Source organism: Danio aesculapii, chromosome 13, assembly GCF_903798145.1.
Source record: "Danio aesculapii chromosome 13, fDanAes4.1, whole genome shotgun sequence".
Taxonomy (NCBI): Eukaryota; Metazoa; Chordata; class Actinopteri; order Cypriniformes; family Danionidae; genus Danio; species Danio aesculapii.
This window is the reverse complement of record NC_079447.1, coordinates 34,136,585-34,159,430: the sequence shown is the minus strand read 5'-3', so window position 1 is coordinate 34,159,430 and position 22,846 is coordinate 34,136,585. Positions and strand designations below refer to the sequence as shown.

At 35.1% G+C, this 22,846-nt stretch overlaps 1 protein-coding gene across 1 annotated transcript; it reads right to left on the bottom strand.

Moving 5' to 3' along the window:
- Positions 1 to 5,245: 5,245 nt before the first annotated feature.
- On the bottom strand, positions 5,246 to 20,208 carry c9orf72 (C9orf72-SMCR8 complex subunit). The gene is made up of 10 exons (XM_056471413.1): positions 20,144 to 20,208; positions 19,083 to 19,635; positions 18,910 to 19,005; positions 16,068 to 16,132; positions 15,898 to 15,970; positions 15,704 to 15,820; positions 11,833 to 12,068; positions 9,189 to 9,246; positions 8,972 to 9,081; positions 5,246 to 5,609 (listed from the first exon to the last, which is right to left on the bottom strand). Exons 2-10 carry the CDS (start codon positions 19,527 to 19,529, stop codon positions 5,423 to 5,425), a joined length of 1,389 nt encoding a protein of 462 aa, XP_056327388.1. The 5' UTR covers positions 19,530 to 19,635; positions 20,144 to 20,208; the 3' UTR covers positions 5,246 to 5,422.
- Between the last annotated feature and the right edge of the window lie 2,638 nt (positions 20,209 to 22,846).

Below are 22,846 nucleotides of genomic sequence, written 5' to 3'. Positions count from 1 at the left end.
TAGCCTTAGACAGCCCAATTGGATGTAGATGTTTCCCTGTACCTTTGTCAAACGTCATCATTACTTTATATCCTGATATTTCATTTTGCGTTTGATCTTTCTTATTATCTTTCTCACTCGTTTTAGTCTTTTTTTTATTTCCATTTACCACATTATGCGTATCCTCATAGTCTTCCTGTTCTTTATACATGGCTTTCTTACGTTTAGAGTTTTTCTTTTTGGAAAATACTTCTGTAAAGCCCATACTTTCATTTATCATTGACTCATCCGAGTCATCATCCATGATTGCACAACAAGCACAGATCAGATCAAGCGATGACTGTTTATTCACTTAAAGTTGTTATTTTTAAGAAATGTTACAGATACCGCGAACTCCAGCTTGTTGTTGTCTCAATCCGTGACGTAGCTTCCGCTTCCTCCTCTCCTTCCAATGAGCGAGTTTGATCCCGTGCTTCCTGTTTTTCGGCCGTGCGTTAGGTTAAGCCAATCGCAGAACTGTTTTGGATGAGAGAACCAATCAGGGGATGAGGTTGTAGACTCTTAGCGTGAGTGACAGGGAATGCGGCCAATGAAATTCAAGTTAATTGTGTCAGGTTGAACTCAAGTCAATGGATCGATGAACTGTCAAGGAGGGGGGAAAGGAAAGGTTGAAAAGTGATTCAGTAATTTTAGGATAACGAGTGAAATGGCGTTCGTTTATTTCCTCCGTTCATCTGCTAAAACTGTTTTTTTTTATGTTAAATATTCATTTATAAGTTATGTTTATTTGTAGTACGCTGCATTCAATTAATTGGGATTACTATTCACTTTTTATAAAACGTGTTATTTCATTAATTTATTTATTATTTTAAAAAGATACGGTCAATTAGCGCTTTTATTAGCACAATGATTATTTTTAAGAATTAATATAAATATTGTTATTTTTTTATTAATACATTTAAGGCAACACAGTGGCTCAGTGGTTAGCACTGTTGCCTCACAGCAAAAAGGCTGCTGGTTCGAGTGCCGGCTGGGGGGCCAGTTGACAATCCTGTATGGAGTTTGCATGTTCTCTCCGTGTTGGCATGGGTTTCCTCCAGGTGCTCCAGTTTCCCCCACAGTCCAAAGACATGCAGTGAATTGGGTAAATTAAATTGGCTGTAGTATATGAGAGTGTGTATGGATGTTTCTCAGTATTGGGTTGCAGCTGGAAGGGCATCCGCTGTGTAAAACATATGCTGGATAAGTTGACGGTTCATTCCGCTGTGGCCACCACTGATGATTAAAGTAACTAAGCCGAAGGAGAATGAATGATAATACATTTAATTCATAAAATAAGAAACAATTACTAATTTTAAGATAAACACATTGATGTAACAAAAGCAAACAAATAAAAATGCATTTAATATAACATAATTAATATATTAATAAGCATTAAATAATTACAAAATATCAATAAATATTCTTATGAATGAATTCAGTCATTCAAAAGTAAAAAACAAAACAAAATTAAAGCTAACTAAATAGACTAGATAAAAATAAATGTCTAACTAAATACAGTATATAATTTTTTAAAAAGAACATATTTATCAAATAAATTATATTTCTAAAATATATTTACAGTGCTCAGCATATATGAGTACACCCCTCACCAATCTATCTTATATATTCGTATTTTTAATAGGAAGCTAAACAATATTTTATTTGTGCATATACATTACATTAGTACTGAACTGTACTGAAGCCAAATCTGGTGCTTATCTAACAAAATAACTTACGATAACAGTCCAAAAACACTCACATTTATATGTTATAGAAAAATATTCAAAACAAATTTAAAAAGAGGAAAAATCAAGAGAAGCAAAAAATTGAAAAATGTAGTTGAAATTTTGTATTATTTAATTTTTTTATTTATTTATTTTTTTGCAATATTTTGCTTGAATTTAATTGTATTATCTTTCAATTTCTAAATATGTTTGGTGACTAAAATATTATTTTTTTTAATAAATATATCTGTTTAATAAATCTGTTTTGTTTGAATGCACCAAAATACGTTGACTATATTCACTGAGAAATGGATACAAATTTTCATTTTCAAAATAGGGTGTACTCAGTTATGCTGAGCACTGTATGAAGATATTCTATGAGGGTGTGACAGAATAGATTGCTTACAAATATATATGAAATGTGCTATTGTCTGATCAAATAAGACACCCAAAATACGCTTCATTTCTTTGGAAAAGAATATAGCTCAGTTTCACAAACAAAAGGCACACTTTATTTAGACAACACATTTGCAATTGGAAATGTAACAATATACATGACACAGTTAAAAATAAACTCCATATTATGATTTCATAAACAGTCCAAAATATTCAGAATTACATTTGTGTCAACACATAAGATATCTGGAGTCGACATTAACCTCCAACGCCTGTTTGATTTAAAACATACTGTTATGTAACACTTCAAAATGAAAGCAAGATGTCTATGGGGTTTTTCCTGTTATTTGCTGACTTCCTTTAACATTGGACACCAGAGATTTGCCCTTATTTAAATATAGTGAGTTAAGTTGCACTTTGCTTTTCCCACAATCCCACCAGCTTTCCTATGTTCGCGCCCCAAGCCAGACACACACACAAAAAAGTATAAGACATCTAATTAACTGCTAATTTAGTTTGTTCAAGTCCATTTAAAGAACAAAGAAAACTCTCGCAGCCACAGATGGGCTTCTGTGAAATAACAGATCTGCCATCTAAATTCAGTCAGGTCTAAAGACAATCACAGACAAACAGGAAATGTTATTACAAAGAAAAGGTTACTTCAATTAAAGCGCACTATAAATAACTTTATGGTGTTTCAATTTAAAACAAGAGGACAGTTAAAGGGCTTGTTCACCCAAAAATGAATAGTCTGCATTCATTTAGTCACTCTACAATCCAAAAATTAGCTGAATCAACACAATTCTTGAGGGTTTTTTCGGACAACTTAATTGTTGTAAGTTCAATCTACTTTAAACTTATACAAACAATTAAGTCAACTTAATCGATTTATATCAGGACCACATGAAGCAATTGTGTGGAACCCAGCATTTTTTACAGTGTACACACTTGTTCCAAAACATTTACGGTGAACATTAAAGAAGATATTTTAAAGAATGTTAACTGCTAGCTTTTGACTTCTACAATGTTTTATCCTCAACAATGGATGTCAACGTCTACCAGTTTCCATCTTCTTTTGTGTTCAACAGAAAATAAACTCATGAAGATTTGTAACCACTTGATGGTGAGTAAATATAAAATTTTGGGGGTGAAATGTCTCTTTAAATTCAAGACCATATTTAATGGACTTCAGTTTTGTTCTTTGCCATTCTATACATTGTCAATTCATCATAATACAAATGAAGGTATATATTGTTAGTTAGCTATTAGTAGGCCCACACAGAATCTGCGCGCGCAAGAATGCGCAGATTTCCACAGATTTTTAGCCCATCAATGAGTCTATTTATATTAGGGATGTCCAGATCCAATCACGTGATTGAAAATCGGACCCGATCACGTGGTTTCAGACTCGATCGGAATCGGACATTACCTCCTGATCAGGACTCGAATATACATACAGTTGAAGTCAGAATTATTAGACCCCCCTGAATAATTAGCCCATGTTTATCTCCCCCCCCCCCCCCCCATATGAAAACATAATAGTTTTCATATAATTATTTCTAATAACTGATTTCTTTTATTTTTGCCATGATGACAGTAAGTTATATTTTACTAGATATTTTTTAAGACACTTCTATATAGCTTAAAGTGACATTTAAAGGCTTAACTAGGTTAACTTTAAAATGGTTTTTAAAAAATTATAAACTGCTTTTATTATGGCCGAAATAAAAGAAATAAGACTTTCTCCAGAAGAAAAAATATTATCAGACATACTGTGAACATTTCCTTGCTCTGTTAAACATCATTTGTAAAATATTTAAAAAAAGAAAAAAAATCTAAAGGGGGGCTAATAATTATGACTTCAACTGTATATATGTATATGTATATGTATATGTATATATATATATATATATATATGTATATATATATATATATATATATATATATATATATATATATATATATATAGAGGAAGAGTTCAGATGCAAAAACCTCTAAGTGCCATCTGAAATTTTCTTCTAAAATCCTATCTCTTGATTCAGTAATTTCACTAAAATGGCAAAGAATAGGTTATTTTCAGCTATTTTAACATGCAATAACTAAACATAAGAGGCAGAGAAAAATGCTCATTGTAGAAGAACATTTTAGATGGCACTTTTTTTAGATGCAAGGTTTTTGCATCTGAACTCTTCATGTATACAGTCTCAATATTTTTTAACACATCTATAGTTATGCGGTGGTCTTCACACAGAAACAGCAACATGTGCGGTATGACATCACTTTGTTGCAGAGATGCTATTGGTTAAATGCCAGCAAAGTAGAACATGGAAACACGGAAATCACGAGTATGTCTGCGGTCTGGAGGTATTATAAAGTTGATGACGACAGCATTGTCATAGAAAACTGTGAGATATGTAAACTAAGGATTGCCTGCCGGGTATTTTAAGTTGAGGTCCTATTTGTTTTTATATTAGTTTGTTTATATTTACTGTATTTAAGGTTATTTATTACTTGATTGTTCAAGCTACCTCACAGAAGTTGTTGAATGTTAAAATAAGGTGAATTAAATAAAAAATAAGGAACATCCTGGCTCTGTTTCTTCGCTCTTTATTCTTTTTTTTATGTATTATAGAAGTATTGAATCGGGTTTCAGTATCGGTAGATACTCAAAATCAAATGACTCGGAGGCAAAAAACCCCTGATCGGGACATCCCTAATTTATTTACTTGTGTAAATATAGATTTATTCAGTTTTTAAATAAATTCCAGTGATATTATTGACTAATATGAAACTGTTCATTTGATTTATTTACAATACAGTTTGTAAAGTAATATTTTCTGTCTTTTAGGATATTGCATGAGAGACTTTGTTTACCAGTGTATAAGTGAATCTAATTGGATTTGCATTGTAAAGATTAAATAACAGTTAAAAAGGTAGTATTTTTTAATTACGATACTCCCAAAATCATTCTGCATAAATCCGCTGATTACCTACAAAATTCTGAGCAGAAATAGCAAAAGAATACTACAGATTCTGTGTGGCCCTAGCTATTAGTCAGTAAGCCCAACCCATAGAATTATTCATAAATCTCAAAAGCACAAATATCAGTTTCATCACTTAGCAGGTCATTATTTTTAAAGCAAAAATTGCACAAATTGGCATTTCAACAGCAGGCACAGTGCAGAATGCTGTAAACAAAGAGCACATATAAATATACTTCAAATAAACATCAAGACGCAAGAGTATCCGGCGTGTGGTGATGTAAGCACAGTGTTCAGAGGTCAGAAGTTGATGAGGAGGTCACGCTCCTGCACACTGGTCAGGAAAGACTTCCCGAAAACAAAAGAGTGAAGGCCCGCCCGCAGCTTCTCTGCCATCGCCATGATGATATTCAAGTCGCCCTCCACCGTCAGGTCCAAATCGGTTTTCAGATTGCGCAGAGATCTGAAAGGCTTCTTCCCCTTCTGCCTGTAATCAATGATGATCAATATGAAACAATCAGGGTGACTGAATATTGACAAGATAATCATGATGAATGCTCCCTGCTTCCTTTACTTACTGTTTTCTAATGATGTCAAACTGTTTTACCTGTGAATACTCTGCTGCTGATAAACATCGAGGCCTGGGTTGGAAATTAACTGGAGTTTGTGGCAAAAATGTCTCAAAAATGTAACATAAGTGTAAGTGTAAAAGAAAAGGACCTATTGTGGCAAAATTTCTTTTATGAGTGGTTTAGGTAAAGTTTATACATAAACTAATTTCGAGAGGATCATGTGCTTATGATTGCCTGCGTCTAGTCCTGCATTATTCAATTTAGGATTCACCAATCACACAATTCCTAAGCCACTATAAATACCCTGAGTTCCATATAACAGCCATCTTCGTTTTGAAGAATCCCCCCTTCCACCCCTACTCCTCCTCCTTTCTTAGATGGGTTGCACGGTGGCCCAGTGGTTAGCACTATTGACTCACAGCAAGAACGTCACTGGTTCTAGTCCTTACCAAGCTAGCCGACGTTTCTGTGCGGAGTTTACACGTTCTCTTCGTGCTCACGTGGGTTTCCTCTCGGTTCCCCTGTTTCCTCCCACCGTCCAAAAACATGGAACTTAAGTTAATTGACTAATCCATATCGGCACCATAGACATGCTCCTAGTAGGTTGTTATCTCTTAAGAGCAATTACTATCTGTTCATTAGCTACTATAGCAGGGGAGCTCTCGAGATTTACCTGAACTCAAACTCCCCTCTCGCCTTGCAAACGGGAGGGAGCCCCGGGTTCGAGGATCTTATGAGCTCAGGGCTCTCTCCAGGGACAGCATGCCAAACAAGCTTTATAATCAGTCATCAGCGAAGTGTGAACTCTTAAAACACAGTGGGTGAATATAACCAGAATGGTAAAAATTAATTAATTAAATGATTAATCTTCGGCTTTGTCCCTTATTCATCAGAGGTCGCCACAGTGGAATGAACCGCCAACTAATTCAGCATATGTTTTATGTAGTGGATGCCCTTCCAGCCGTAACAAAGTACTGGGAAACATCCATACATGCTCACATTCACACACTCATACACTATGACTATGAGTAAAATATCCAGCTAAGGCCTAAATCTGAAAGTGCACCGTGTTTAAAATCGATTCATCTACGAAAGAGTCAACTCATGGTGGTTCGAATGAATCGCTGCGGTAACGCGTCTTTAGCAGTGTCGATGTGACGTCGATACCGAGCTCAAGCCCCGCCCATTTGCTGCACGCGTATACCCGGGAAAATTGAAACACACGGCCACAAATACTGTAGAAAGAAAAAGCAGAAGACAGACACTGTAGCAGATCCCAGTTGAATCATGTCGCGTAGACGCTGTGCTCTGAAGTGTGAGAGAAAGTTAGTGTTATTTTCCCTAAGATGAGGCTGCGAAGAGTCAGTGGTTGAAGTTAATTTTTTCAAAAATAGCTCAGCATTATAGCCCCAGCCTTGTGCCGTGTTCCCGTCTTTTTTCTGACGAGTGCCTATGTAATCTACGCGCTTACAATGGGGGATTCATATGTGATTTCTTAAAGGAAGGATCAGAAAAGACTAATAATGTATGGTACTTTGTCAGAGCTTGACAGGAACTTTACGGCACACAGTTCAGGGATCATTTTCTACTTCCATTTCACAAGTGTAAGTAAGTGCGATTAAAATGCTTGCTTCCTTGTTTTCGCTTGTTTGCAAATTATGTATTTAATTGTTTTGCTACTTGTAACCGCTTCTACTGCTTGTACTACTCGCATGCCGCTTTGTTTACAGATTTAAATGTGCTTGTGATCTCAAGATCCACTGCCGTTTATCGTTGCTATGGCCACTGTCAGCTGTTCCTACACACGTGTGGCGGTCAAGTTTCAAAATAGTTCCCAGGTAAGTCAATAAATACTGAATGTGTGTCATGCTTAAGAATAGAGCAATATGCTGGTGTGAAACTGCATTGCTTTAATGCACTCCTGCATTGGGCTCACACATACACTCTGCACTAAACCATGGTGGGCATTTCTCTCTGCCTCACACTGAACGCAGTCGACCAATAACAAAAGACTAAGTCATCAGTTCAATCAGCGTAGATTAGCATCGTGGTAAGGATTTTGGTTTGAGAACAAATGAATCGCTAAACAAATCTTATGGGAGTCGTTAGGATAATTAGGTGAAAATAAATGATAATATAAGAAAATGAAACAGTTTTTTGACCTTGCATGCATATCAGCCTGTTGTTTGAGACCCCCAAAACCAAAATATGGCCTTTTATAATGCATAATAGGGGCTCTTTAATCAAAATGACATACAATTCACCTAAAAAATTAAAATTAGAGCCCTCAAGTGGTTCCAAACATTTTGGAGTTGCATTTTATTTTTTCAGAACACATAAGAATATATTTTGAAGATGTTGGAAACCAGTAGCTGTTGACATCAACAGTGTTAAAAACACTTTAGTAGTCATTAGCTAACAGTTTCCAAAAATCTTAAGAGCGCCTTATTTTATGTTCAACAGAACAAAGAAACTCAAACAGGATTGTAACAACTGGAGGAAGATTTCTGTGTGAACATTTTTGTGTGAACTATCCCTTTAACGTGTGTGAGTGTGTAGTAAATACAGTACACAATGTAGAGTTGAAGTCAAAATTACTAGCCCTCCTTTTTTTCAATAATTCATTTATTTTATTTTCGGCTTAGTCCCTTTATTAATCAGGGGTCGCCACAGCGGAATGAACCACCAACTTATCCAGCATATGTTTTGCGCAGTGGATGCCCCTCCAGCCGTAACCCATCACTGGGAAACATCCTATTTTTCCTTTTCATGTATTTCCTAAATTATGTTTACCAGAGCAAGGAATTTTCAATAGTATTTCCTATAATATTTTTTCTTTTGGAGAAAGTCTTATTTGTTTTATTTTGGCTAGAATTAAATCTGTTCTTCATTTTTTTCAAAACCATTTTAGGGTCAATATTATTAGCCCCTTTAAGCAATATTTTTTTTGATTGTTATCAGAACAAACCATCGTTATACAACGACTTGCCTAATTACCCTTACTTATCTAGTTAACCTAATTAATTGTCACTTTAAGCTGAGTATCTTCAAAAATAGAGTCAAATATTATTTAGTCATCATGGAAAAGATAAAAGAAATCAGTTATTAGAAATGAGTTATTAAACCTGTTATATTTAGAATTGTGTTGAAAAAAAATCTCTCCGTTAAACAATGTGGGGGAAAAATGTACAGGGGCAAATAATTCAGAAGGGCTAATAATTCTGACTTCAACTGTAAGTGACAGTAGACAATGTGCGGTGGAAGCTGCTGTACTTACGTCTCATCCTCAATATATCTGAGCAGTGTCAGGGCCTTCCTGTGCAGCAGGAGAAGGAAGTGGGACAAATACACACTACGCAGTGACAGACCTGGTTTCAACAGAAACACCTAGAGATTGACACACACACACACGCACGCACGCACACACACACACGTTATCAAGGCCAAAGCGGAGGAAGCTGTAATAAAGCTCAGGAGAAAGAAAGCAGACTTACCTCATCTATGAAGGACTTCACAAGCGTGTCTTTGTGCATCACGTCCTGAAATATATTCCTAAAGACGCAAGATTAGTTAGTGATTCAAAGGGTAAAAAAGCTTCTTGTTTTCTCTGTAAATCTCTATAAAAAGACTGACTGCTTCACATGTGACGCTGATATTGTACGTCTGCGCTGAAGTGTATTGAGCTGATGATAAACTGAGCGGCATCAAATGAGATGTAAAATGTCTCTGTTTCACTTCTCAGCATCTCTGAACTTTTAATGAAAAATAGCTCAGCCAAAATGCCACTGCTTGAAAACAAATCAATGACGCAGCTCTATGCTGGACTCAGCCTTGAACCGTGACATTACCGAAGACGAGAGTGTTCACAATCTGAAGAACAAACACTCGTCTGCGAGCACAACTCAAAGCTAATTTCTTCATTCAGAGAGGATAAAGTATAATAGTCATCATATTTGTTAATGGAAAGAAATAAATGAAAAGCTATGTTGCACTTTATTGATCGATCCATTTGACATATATTAATATTTCAAACATTTCAAGTCAGAATTTATATTTACACACTATTGTTCAAGAGGTTTGTGCAAAGTAAGATTTAAGTTTAATCAAGGCTGCATCATTTGAAAGATATTAAAAATATATACTAATTAGGGATGCTCTGATGGATGAGATCAGTATCAGCCGATAATCACATTTAATGACTCTATCAATACTCGCTTGTCTGGCCAATATCATGAACTGATATTGCAAGCGTTTGTGTTAGTTGTGTAAGCAGTGTGTTAGTTGGAGATGAGCAAAATATTTGAATGGCCTTGCATGCATTTAGGCCCTTTTATATAAAAGAACTGTGATTTCTGTGTTTTTGACAATAGTGTAAATTTATTATTATTGTAAATTACTAAAATCTTGTACTTATTGCAATAAACAGTAGTTTATAGAGCTATTTTCTTTCAGTAAAGCAGTAATGGATTTGTAGGTGTGCATGTTAACCTCTTATGCATCAAATATGCAATCCAAATATTTTCTTGATTGAGACATGTTGAATTCTTCTTCCATCACGTACAGATTGCATTGTTTGTAATTTTTTTTATCTACAGGTGAAGTCAGAATTATTCGCCACCGTTTATTTTTTTCCCCAATTTCTTCTTAACGGAGAGAAAACTTTAACACATTTCTAAACATAGTGGTTTAATAACTAATTTCTAATAACTGATTTATTTTATCTTTGCCATGATGACAGTAAACAAAATGTTACTAGATATTTTTTAAGACACTTCTATACAGCTTAAAGTGATATTTAAAGGCGTAACTAGGTTATTTAGGTTAACAAGGCAAGTTAGGGTAATTAGGCAAGTTATTGTATAACGATGGTTTGTTCTGTAGACTATTGAAAAAATATATAGCTTAAAGTGCTAATAATTTTGACCTTAAAATGATGTTTAAAAAAAATAAAAACTGATTTTATTCTAGCTGAAATAAAACAAATAAGGCTTTCTCCAAAAGAAAAAAATATTATCAGACATACTGTGAAAATTTCCTTGCTCTGTCAACAGCATTGATGTTGTGATGTAATTACAATACATTCAGTTAAATAGATTTAAGCATTCTGTAATGAATCCTAGTATCTGTTCTGTAAAATTATGTAACCACTAGCGCCGTCAGTAGCAACAGGCTAGCACAGAAATCCCATTGAAAATACTGGGGTAAAATAACTGTCAAATTTTAAAGACATGGCGGGGTAAATGGAATTTAATGCAGTACTTCTTGTCCGCTCTGAGACCCACTTCATTTCGTATATCTAACAGGCAGTGAAGGTCGCTGATTTTTAAAGAAATCAGATCTTAAACGTGACAATTTTGTAATGGAAACACAGTTCACCTGAAGCCCTTGGGCTGCCTGGCTGAAAATTAAAAGTCTGTATGCATATAGCCCATTATAAATAGTAAAATATCTATAATTAATGATACAATAACAAAAATATATCTATATATTTATAAATATTACTAAATTAGTAAGTTACCATGGCAACTTCAATGAAATACAGTTTGGTATATTTCGCTTCGGCCCAACACCCTCAATCAGGTTTGGTTTTTGGCCCTTCATAAGGAAAAGTTTGGGCAGCCCTGGTGTAGAGTACTTTAAACAGATTGAACATGGCTTAACCAATGAGAATGAAACCATACCGAAACTTTAAATTTTTTTAGAGTAATTTTAAACCTAACTGTAAATGTTTAAACAAACAGGTCTTCTCTGATTTATTCAGAAACACCTGAATCTGATCGGCCAGTCGCAGCTCGCACTGACAAATAAACTACGTAACTCTGCTTAGTCCATTTCAACGCTGTACTAGTGGCTACCTATATCTCTCTGTGGCCTTTTTCTTTCAAATCTTATCTCTTTAAGAATTGATAAACTAATCGTATAACAAAGCAGCTTTATGTACAATCACTAGGTTATTATCACAAATAAAAATCCTTTAGGATGAATAACACTCATCAGCTTTGCATTAATAACCGACTGAGTGTGCATCATTCATATATTTAGAAAATTCTCTGCATTTTAAATCCTACAAGAGCTTGTTATCAGGACAGAAATGAGTGAGCCAATCATCAGAAGACTAGTAGAGGTTAAAGGTCGTACAGGTCTGGTGTGTAGGAGTCCTGGGCATTGATGAGGTTGTCTGAACTGAAGTCATCCTCGCTGGCCGCCTTCCAGAGGGCACTGAGCTCCGCACGCATGTAGCGCCGCTGATGATACGTGTGCTCGTGGCAAGGTGGCATCTGCTTTACCGTGTTAATGTCCACGTCAATGTGGGTGGTGGGATACGGCGAGTAGAGCACCTGCCGGTATGGAAACACAAAGCTGCCGGTGGAGTCCTGGGATAAAGAAGAGAGCAGACTTTATTAAAAAACTCTCTAGAGTACCCAGAAATCCCCAGGAGACCTTAATGATTATGATTCCAAGTCATTTAACACCGGCTACAAACAGGCAGATGTGTAAAATACTTGAGTAATTTGACTTGATTAATGTACTTAAGGATCATTTTGGGGGATTTTAACTTTAGTCAATTACAATTCAAATGGATTACTTGCACTTTTACTTATACAGTATGTTTATGAAGAAGAAACGGTTCTTTTACCCCTTATAATTCACAAAAATGTAAAAAATAAAAAATACTTCCATCTTATGTACATTAAAGAGATATTTCATCCAAAATTGAAAAATTACTCACTATTTACATTTACATTTAGTCATTTAGCAGACGCTTTTATCCAAAGCGACTTACAAATGAGGACAAGATTTAATCTCCCTCAACTGCTTATTAGGCTTTTTTTAGTTTCTTTCTTCTGCTGAACACAAGAAAAGTAATTTAGAAAAACGTTTGAAATTTGTAACCATTAACTTCCATAAAAAAACAAACACCATAGAAAATTCAATGGTTACAGGTTTTCAGCATTTTTCATCAAAAGAAATAAACCCAGACAGGTTTGTGACAAGTAAATGATGAGAAAATGATGATAGTCTCTTTAAATATGATATTTGGGATGTCCAGATCAGGTATTTTTGCTCCTGAATCTGTCATTTGATTTTGAGTATCTACATATACTGAAACCCAATTTGATGCATCTATAATACATAAAAAAAGAATAAAGAAAAGCAAAAGAAACAGAGCCAGGATGCTCATTTTTTTATTTAATTCACCTTATTTTAACATTCAACAACTTTGTTAAGAAACAGAGCGCGTCTGAGAGGTAGCTTGAACAATCAAGTAATAAATAACATAAATTCTTAATTTTTAGACTTTAATGCAACAGGAAATCTAAAAAAAAAAATTTTTTAAATAAAAAAATAAATCGAATATTAAAACAGATAGCACCTTAACTTAAAATACCCGGCAGGCAATCCCAATTTTACATATCTCACAGTTTGCTATGACAATGTTGTCGTCATCAACTTTATAATACCTCCAGACTGCAGACAAGCTTCCCAAGCTGCTTCCCTGTTCTACTTTGCTGGCATTTAACCAATAACATCTCTGTAACAAAGTGATGTCATGCCGCACACATTGCTGTTTCTGTGTGAAGTCAAGAAAGAGGTCTTACTCTGTGCCAACTATAGATTGTCCGATTCTGATCGAGCCTGAAACTGCGTGATCGGGCCTGATTTCCGACCACGTGATCGGATCTGGACATCCCTAACTTTAACTGTCCCTTTAAATATGATAAACGGGTAATCAAAAGTGTGCGACGTGAAGAAACATAACTGTGTTATACAGCTATGGAAAAAAATAGAGACCATTTGGAAATCTGCAGTTTCTCTGAATTTATGATTTATTGTTACGTGTATGATTAAAACAGGTTTAATATTTAAACTACTGACGACTGTTCTTCCTAATTTAAATTTTAGAGCTTTGTATAAAAGAAAAAAAGTGCCATGTTAGCGGATGTTTATATTCATTGGCTATATCCATATTCTGTCTGTTTAGTGTATCGGCAGAATGCATAACACTGAGCCCGAATAAAACTTATGAGTTATATTGTAGGTATGAGAATTTGATTTACAGTTAAAGGGATAGTTCAATCCAAAATTTATTTTACTCACTATTTACTCACTTTCAAGCGATTACAATCATTCATGTTTCTTAATCTGGTTAAACACTAAAGAAGATATCTTGAAGAATGTTGAAAACCTGTACCCATTGACTTCCATAGTAGGAAAAACAAATACAATGCAAGTCAATGAGGTTTTCAGCTTTCTTCAAAACATCTTCTTTTGTGTTCAACGGATTTAAGAAACTCAAACACATTTGAAACAAGTGAAGGGAGAGTAAACGATGGCTGAATTTTCATTTTTGGGTAAACTATCCCTTTAACATTCTGGTCCAATACAATTAATATTTGCTTGATTTTTAACATGTTTTTATGAAATGTTACAAATCTCTAAAAAGGGTCTAAAGAAACATTATGTTAAATTAGTTGTAAACTAAGAGGCAATGAGAGAAATGAGGGAAATTGTGTTGTTATATGGTTCAATGAAAGTGAGAAAAAAACATTTAAAACATTCAATTTTAACAATTATTGTGACAATGGTTATGCTTTTGATTCCAAAAAGGGTCTAAAATACATTTTATGTTAAATTAGTTATGTTAAACCACGCTGATTGGGGGCCAAGCACTGCAGGTGCAGAAGCACCTATTGTTTTCGTTAGTGTTCCTATTCTTCTTCTTCTTCCATTTCTTCCGCCAGATTTAAATTGCAGCCCATATAACCAAACGCACCCTATGACATAATTTTCCATCATGAAAATTTTTTTCGCAAAACCTATTTTATCGAACTCGTCCTAGGCCTTTTATCTGATTTTCACCAAAATTTAAAATCACATGATCTACAGGTGGCCCAGGCTGACCAAAAGTTATGGAATTCAAGTTGATTCGACTAACCGTTTTAGTTTCATTTGCAAACAAATCTAACACAGAGTTTGCGAAAATGGACTTGAAGTGATATCTCCGTAAAGCATTGACATATTCACACCAAACTTGGTGTGCGTTATGACAACTATAGTCTCAAGTTATCAGAAGCATTTAGGTGCACTGCCCCCAAGTCGTCCGAAGGTATTAAAAAATTAGCTTTTTTTGCTCATATGTTCTCAACCCTTTGTCCAGAATTTATAAAACTGGTTTCTTTACATCTGGCGGAGCATGCAGAGTCGGATGATGTTTGATTTTCCCAGGTCAGCCATTTTGTCCGTCGGCCATTACATACTTCAAATGTGTTCAAAAACTGTTTCACTTTGTCTGATGCTGCTTACTAATCTTGTTGCTTTTGACCTCTGGACTGCTTTGTTCATTCTGGTTGTGAACTACTCGGCCCCTTAATTGCTGCTTGCAGCTATATAATTATAATTATTTTTTAATATTATAATAATTTATTATTATAATTAAATATTGACTATTATCCACTGATGCTTTAAAAAATGACAGAGTATCTTTTTAAAGGCTCTATTTTTTTATCTCCATTTTAATTGTTGTTGTTTGCACTTGAAAGATGATATTGACCTTTTCAGTTGCATTGTTTGTTTTCCTGCTTTAACGACAAAAGCTTTGTACGACAAATTATTTGGATATTCATTTTACTTTGTAGTACAGAATGATTCAACATGAGGAAACAAGAGTTCCCTTTTTCATTTGTTTTTTTATGAGGCTACATATGCGTTTCTTTCTTCTGTTGAACACATATTTCGAAGAAAGCTGTAAACCTATAACCATTGACATCCATAGTATTTCCTTTTCCTATGGTTCCAGCTTTTTTCTAAATATCACTGTGCTCAACAAATTAAAGAAACTCATAAAGGTTTAAACCACTTGAGGGTGAGGAAATAATGATTTTTGTGTGAACTATCCCTTTAAGTACAAATTAAGCTTAACTATTTTATCTTTACTCGATTGTATATTCAACCAGACCCTTGTCTAGTAATATTTTTACTCAGTAGTCATAAAATAAACTACGGTCACCTTAAGGAGGCCCTGAACAAACAGGCCGGTGTCATATTTAAAGGAGCCATCAGGGTGACACAGCCGAGAGCACTTTCTCTCCGCAGGAGTGAGGAAGAGGCACAGCGTGAGCACAATCTACAAAACAAAACATGTTAATTGTACTTAACATAATCTGGTATGAATGTTAAGAATGTCAGCGTAAGAATTTGCACCTTATTGACTTTCTCAGGATTACTGCCAACCACCATGGAACAGCCGCAAGTCTGAAGATGAGAGCTGATGGCCCTGCAATAGAGAAAGATGATGAAAATCAGGAGCTAAACAATGAAAACAAAACTTATTTCAGATCATTGACTTCTGCTAAAGATGCAATATGTCTTACTTGTGCAAAAAGTCTTCGTGACAGCTGTCTCCAATATCATCGTCGTTGAGCACAGTGTCCTTTAGCTGTAATGAGGGAGATTGTATTGTTATGTGGTTCAGTGAAAGTGAGAAAAAAGCATTTAAAACATTCAGTATCGACAACGGTTGTGACAACGGTTATGCTTTTGATTCAGCAAGATGCATACTGTTACCTACTGAATATTCAATAAAAATGTTTAAATTGTGTATTTTGATGAATTCTATATTAGAATTATATACAAGTATACTGTATAAGATAACTGATTATAATTCGTTATAAATTAACTTTATATATGTGTCTGTTTGTGTATTAATTCAAATAGACTTTACAATGAGAAACATTAGTCAATGGCACGACAAATATTTTCTAGATCTATTATTGTATTAATAATAACAACATTTTCTAGTACTTTAATTTTTTTATGTCATTCATCATTGTAAATGATGTGTAATTATTTGTTTCTTCAGAAAAAAAAACTTAAAAAAAACTTCTCAATTGAAAAACTCTGAATTCAGAAATTGACTGATTTAAAATTTTTTTACAACTTTGAGGGTATATTTTAACAGCATTATTGATATTATGATAGATATATTATATTTTAACACAGTTAATCTTTGGAAAAATATTAAGCATTTATTAGAATAGTATTGTATTATTATTTTATTTCTGCTTTGTCTTGCAAAACAAAGTAATTTGGTTCAATTGTATTTATTTATAATTCTTAGCACTGTATTAAAATGTACATTTAATTATTAATAATAACCATTGTTTTTACTTGCATTCTGCATTCATATTCCTTCGGCTTAGTCTCCATTTCAGAGGTCACGACACAGTGGACTGAACCACCAACTACTCGAGCATATGTTTTACACAGCAATGTCCTTCCAGCCACAACCCAGTACTGGGAAACACCCATACGCACTCATTCACACACACACTCATACATTACGACCATTTAGTTTATTCAATTCACCTATAGCGCATGTCTTTAGACTGTGGTGGAAACCAGAGCACCCAGAGGAAACCCACGCCAACATAGAGAGAACATGCAAACTGGCCCAACTGGCCCAGCCGGGACTCGAACCAGCGATCTTCTTGATTTGAGGCGACCGTGCTAACCACTGATCCACTATGCCACCTTACTCAATGTTACTTATGAGTATTCAATAAAAAATGTTTTATTTGTATATTGATGAATTCTTTATTAATAAGATAATTGATTATGATTTGTTATATATTAACATTATATATGTGTCTGTTTTTGTATGTGTATTAATTCATTAGACCAGGGGTGTCCAAACTACGGCCCGCAATCAGTTTTGTGGCAGCCCGCGAGGCTTTTTATGAATATTACTAGAATCTGGCCCGCTATACAAAAATGAATGTAATTCAATAAGTAACTACCGGGTGTCATTATCACATGCCTTCAATAAGGCAGCAGTTCCTGATATGTCGTAAAACGAACCGACCAAACTGAAGGTAACATAATTGAAAATCACGTTTTGGCAAGTCATGGCGCAACCAAGAAAAAGGAAAATCAACAATAAGTGCATGAAATTTCAGTCACATTGGAGCAAAGAATACTTCTTCACAGAGGTCAGCGGGAAATGTGTCTGTTATATATATATGTTATATATATATATGCGAATGTCTGTGTAATGTAAAATTTGGCCCGGGAAAACGTTGCATCTGGCCCTCGGCCCAAAAAGTTTGGACACCCCTGATTTAGACTATTTACAATGAGAAACATTCAGACAATGGCAAACCATTTTTACATCTACTATTGTATTAATAATAAGAACATATTAAAGTACTTTGTATTTATTTTTAATTTTATATATCACTGTAAATGGATATATAGATATTTGACTCTGGAAAAAAAAAAAATTTAGCATCCAGAATTTTCATCTCAATTGTTAAATACATTAAAATAAATCATTAAATTTGAATACACATCTTCTATGAAAAGCATTTATTTATATATATTTATTTATATATATATATATATATATATATATATATATATATATATATATATATATATATATATATATATATATATATATATATAATTTTTTTTTTTTACATATCTACATATATATACATCTATCTATCTATCTATCTATCTATCTATCTATCTATAGATAGATTCAGAAATTGACAGATTTTTGACAACTTTGAGGGGATTTTTAACAGCATTATTAATATTATGATACATATAATATATTTATATTTATTTTATACAGTTAATTTTTTTGTAAAATAATTTACATTTGTTTATTATTAATATCCATTGTTTTTATATTTATTATTCTATTTAACTTAAGTTTAAATACGGAAACACAAAGCAAGTGGCTCAGTGGTTAGCGCTGTCGCCTAACAGCAAGAGGGTCACTGGTTCGACTCCCGGCTGGGCCAGTTGGCATTTCTGTGTGGAGTTTGCATGTTCTCCCCGTGTTCGTGTGGGCTTTCTCTGGTGCTCTGGTTTCCCCCACAATCCAAAGACATGCGCTATAGGTGAATTGAATATACTAAATTGGCTGTGGTGTGTGAATAAGAGTGTATGGACGTTTCCCATTACTGAGTTGCAGCTGGAAGGGCATCCACTGTGTAAAACATAACTGGAATAGTAGGCGGTTCATTTAGCTGTTGCGACCCCTGATGAATAAAGGGACTAAGCCAAAGGAAAATGATTGATTGAATGAATGAACGAATGAATGAATGAATGAAAACACAAGTCCAGATCATTTTCCATCTACTCTGAACTCTCACGGTGAACACACATTACAGCACATGCACATTACAATGTCCAAACACTCACATCCACCTCCTCCGGCACACTGTGTTTCTTCATGGAAGTGAGAAGCTCCATTATAGGAACAATTTCAGATGACAACATAGAGATTATGTTGTAACCCTACAAGACAAAACACAAACATTTTAAACAAATACCAAACAAACAACCATATTAGGAGTAGAAGATGCCCAAGCAACCTTCTGCATGCAGATGCGTCCCTTGCGGATAACGTGTTTGAGTCTCTCCACACACACGGCGTGCAGAGGCAGGTAGAAGCTAAGCTCTGACTGCGGCAGGATGATTGACAGTGCGCAAGTGTTCTTATCACCCTTGAGTTCTCCGTCAAATATCAGAGACACGATGATGACTCCCTTTTCAGCCAAGACGAAGAACTTGACATCTACTGCGCCACTCTCTGCGCTGCGCAAAATCTCACCGTTCAACGTGTGATTGGCCAGAAACGTGACCTCTCCATCACTGAGCAGCAGCAACCCTTGGCTTTTCGGAGCCCAGATGTGCCGCACACGAGGTCCGAGGATGTTGTCCCAGTAAGCGAAGGTCGCAGCCAGAACAGGACACCAGTCGTCAACCAGAACTTCAGTCTTAGCCACAGCTGGAGATTGTGGAGGACAGGCTGCAGACATGATAGAGGCTTATACAAACCTATACACCATCAGGCTCACAAAGCAGAAGTCAGTGGGGACAAACAGATTGCAACATCCATCTGCTGCTGCATTGCACCAATGCAATCTGTTAGAGGAAGAGAAAAAAAACAGTAGATAGAAAGTGAAAATTGTGGCTTGACATGTTAACCAGGCTTTAATACTAAATAATAAAACTAAATTGCTGGTTTCATTCCCACATTTTGACTTCAAAAATTTTCTTGTTTCTGTTTTTAAAAATACACAAGCTTTTCTTCCTCAGGATATGTCAAACTGTCACAAAGCTGCATGTACCTGACAATAAATCGAGTGTGAATCTTAACCAGGATATAATACATCATAAAATTGCATTGCTCGTTCCCCTGCCACATTTTGACTTTTAAAAATAACATGTTATGCAAAATTGTACCTTTTTTATACATCATAATAGGTCAGAGGTGTCAAAATATGTTAGCTGTCATAGAGATTGTATATATGAACATACAGCGAGCTAATGTTTTATTCGCTACACCGTGACTTTTTATCAATAAGATACATTTGCGCAATGTTGAACAGCTTAGTTTTTTCACCATTATGCAACACATTCAGTATCTTACCCGTTTGAGCTCAAAACAACAACACATTCGTCAATCCTTTTCCTGGTTGCCTGCTGTCAGAAGGCTGCGAAGAAGCGCGTTGCTGAAGCGGCGGGAACAACAGCGCCCTCCGGCGGGTGAAGGAGTCATTTGATTAGCCGAAACCGGGAGACCAAGGAGGAAATTCAATTACATTGTGAGTTTTGTCAAACCATCACTTTAAGCTGTGGGCTGTATTAAGGACGATATCACTATTGTATAGTGATTATAGTTATAGCATCAAACTGCGTTTCATATTATGATATCTTGTTTGTTTACCCTCCCCTAGCACTGGGCTACAGCTAGTTTAGTAATGCACTAATTAACGTTACAGCATAATATTTTCAGTATATTAAAGGAACACTCCACTTTTTTAGAAATAGGCAAATTTTACAAGTTCCCTAGTGTTAAGCAGTTGGGTTTTTTCATATTTGAATCTATACAGCCAAACTCCAGGTCTGGCAGGAATCTGGCATAATAATCAATGAACTTTGCCTAACGTTATATACCTTGGCTGGAGCAGGCGCAATGATATTATGCAGTGCTGTTAGCTTGTTACCTAGTTGGGTACTATCTTGGCTGTACTTTTTCCTTTACTTTCCTTAAACGGTGAAGTTTGTTCCTTGCCACTGGCTTGCTTGGGTGCTTAAGTTGCTCTTCGGTGGGTCGGCCTTCATCAGTGTCATTTGCATTACTCTGATCCAAACAAAACTGAATTGAACTTCAATGGTGACATTTCTACAGAACTGAACTAGTTTCAGTATACTGAAACTACACCTGCATTCTACAATACTCTACAATACCTGCCTGCCTGATTTGCTGGAATATTCCACAATGTAAAATATTATTGCTGTTATTCTTTTTATTATTGATTTATGTTAGCTTACTTTGGCAATAACCATTGTAAAAAGCAGTATATAAATAAATATCAATTGTAGCTATTTAATTTTGCATAATATCTTTGTGCCTGCTTGCTACAACAACAAAGTTCCTTGATTATTTTGCCAGAATGAGAAAAATGAACCTACAAAATAGCAACATATCATTTTCCGTAAGTCTTAGTACATGGTGTAACTATAGAAATGTCCAATGTTTTAAATTAAAGGGAATTTATCTCTGGTCATTTTAAAACAAGATGCTAATGGTCTAATCCAGGGGTATTCAAACTCGGTCTTGGAGGGCCTTTGTCTGGCAAAGCTTAGTTCCAACCCCAATCAAATACACCTGGCTAGCTAATCAAGCTCTTACTAGGCCTTCTAGAAACATTCTTGCAGGTGTGTTGAGGCAAGTTGGAGCTAAAATCTGACCAAGTTTGGAAACCCCAAGTTTAATCCGATTCAATAAATTCACAGTCCCACCAGACCTGGATGCAAATTGAATAGATAAAAAAATGGTTCAACTATAAGGGACTTATTATATGAGCCATTCCCAAAAACAAAGTGGTGTTCCTTTAATTCTAGACTCTTTTTCTGCTGTGCTCAAGCAGCATTATTATTTTTTTCACTGATGAATCTTTGTCTGTCGTGGAGCGGTGGAAGGTAACAACATAAGGATCATGTGTCACATAACGTTATCTGTCTTTTCTGTCATCTGTCAAAACCAACAAACCCAATTCCTAAATGGAGCAAGATTTAAGCTGAATTCTGAACATATTTCTTTTACTTTTTTACCATATACGTGGATAAATTTGATGCTATAGTGTGTGGTCCCAATTACAAACTGGTTAACTAAACGAATAGGTTTGTAGTCAGGCATAGTCCCCGTTTGCATCCCTTTCTGACTCCCTTTCAAGGTACATACTTTATTTCAGCATGTGGAGCAAAAAGAGTGCTAGAAGAAGTGGATTTTCCTTTGAAACAAACCTGAAAATACCTCCCATGGTTTGCCAGCGACGACCGTCTTTATTAAGTTTAACACCTGCACGAGCAGCTTGTGAATAACTCACTGCAGGTATAAAGAAGCTTCCAGCTAAAAGGTGTCAGTACACTAAGACTACATAAAATTAAACTGCATTAAGATTTTTTTGGATGCATGAATGCAGAAACTCATTTTGAAATAGACTATAAATGTACTAATGTATGATACAATTATTGTACCATGGCAGGATACTACTGTACTGTAGTAGGCTAATTTGACAAGGTCAGAACAAATATAGTGATAAAAATTTGGAAAATATCCATTTATCTTGCTTGTCTTGCTTGTTTAGGGCATAGGTCTCAAACTGGATTCCTGGAGGGCCGCAGCTTTGCACAGTTTTGCTCCAACTCTAATCAAATACAGCTGATCCAACTAATCAAGGTTTTCAAGCTTTCTAGTGACTATTAAGCAAGTGTGAGTTGGAGCTAGTTGGAGCTAAACTATGCAGAGCTGCGGAACTGAGTTTTAGACCATTGATTTAGGGTATATAAAGGTTATCAAAGTACTTATTTGATGGATTGTTGTGCAACAGACCACTAGCTTAGCAGGTCGCATTTTTAAAAAGTATTAAACATGAACAAATATAAGTTCTGTATAGTAGATACTGTAGTTAGTGATTACATGGAATACTTTGTTGTAATTTGATTATGTACTAAAATTCTCATAATCAGATTAAGGTTACTTGTTTAATATACATGTTTACAAATTATTCACACAATAACAGAAAGAAAATTATTTGTTCTTTTTTCCTCTTTTTAATTGTGCTTT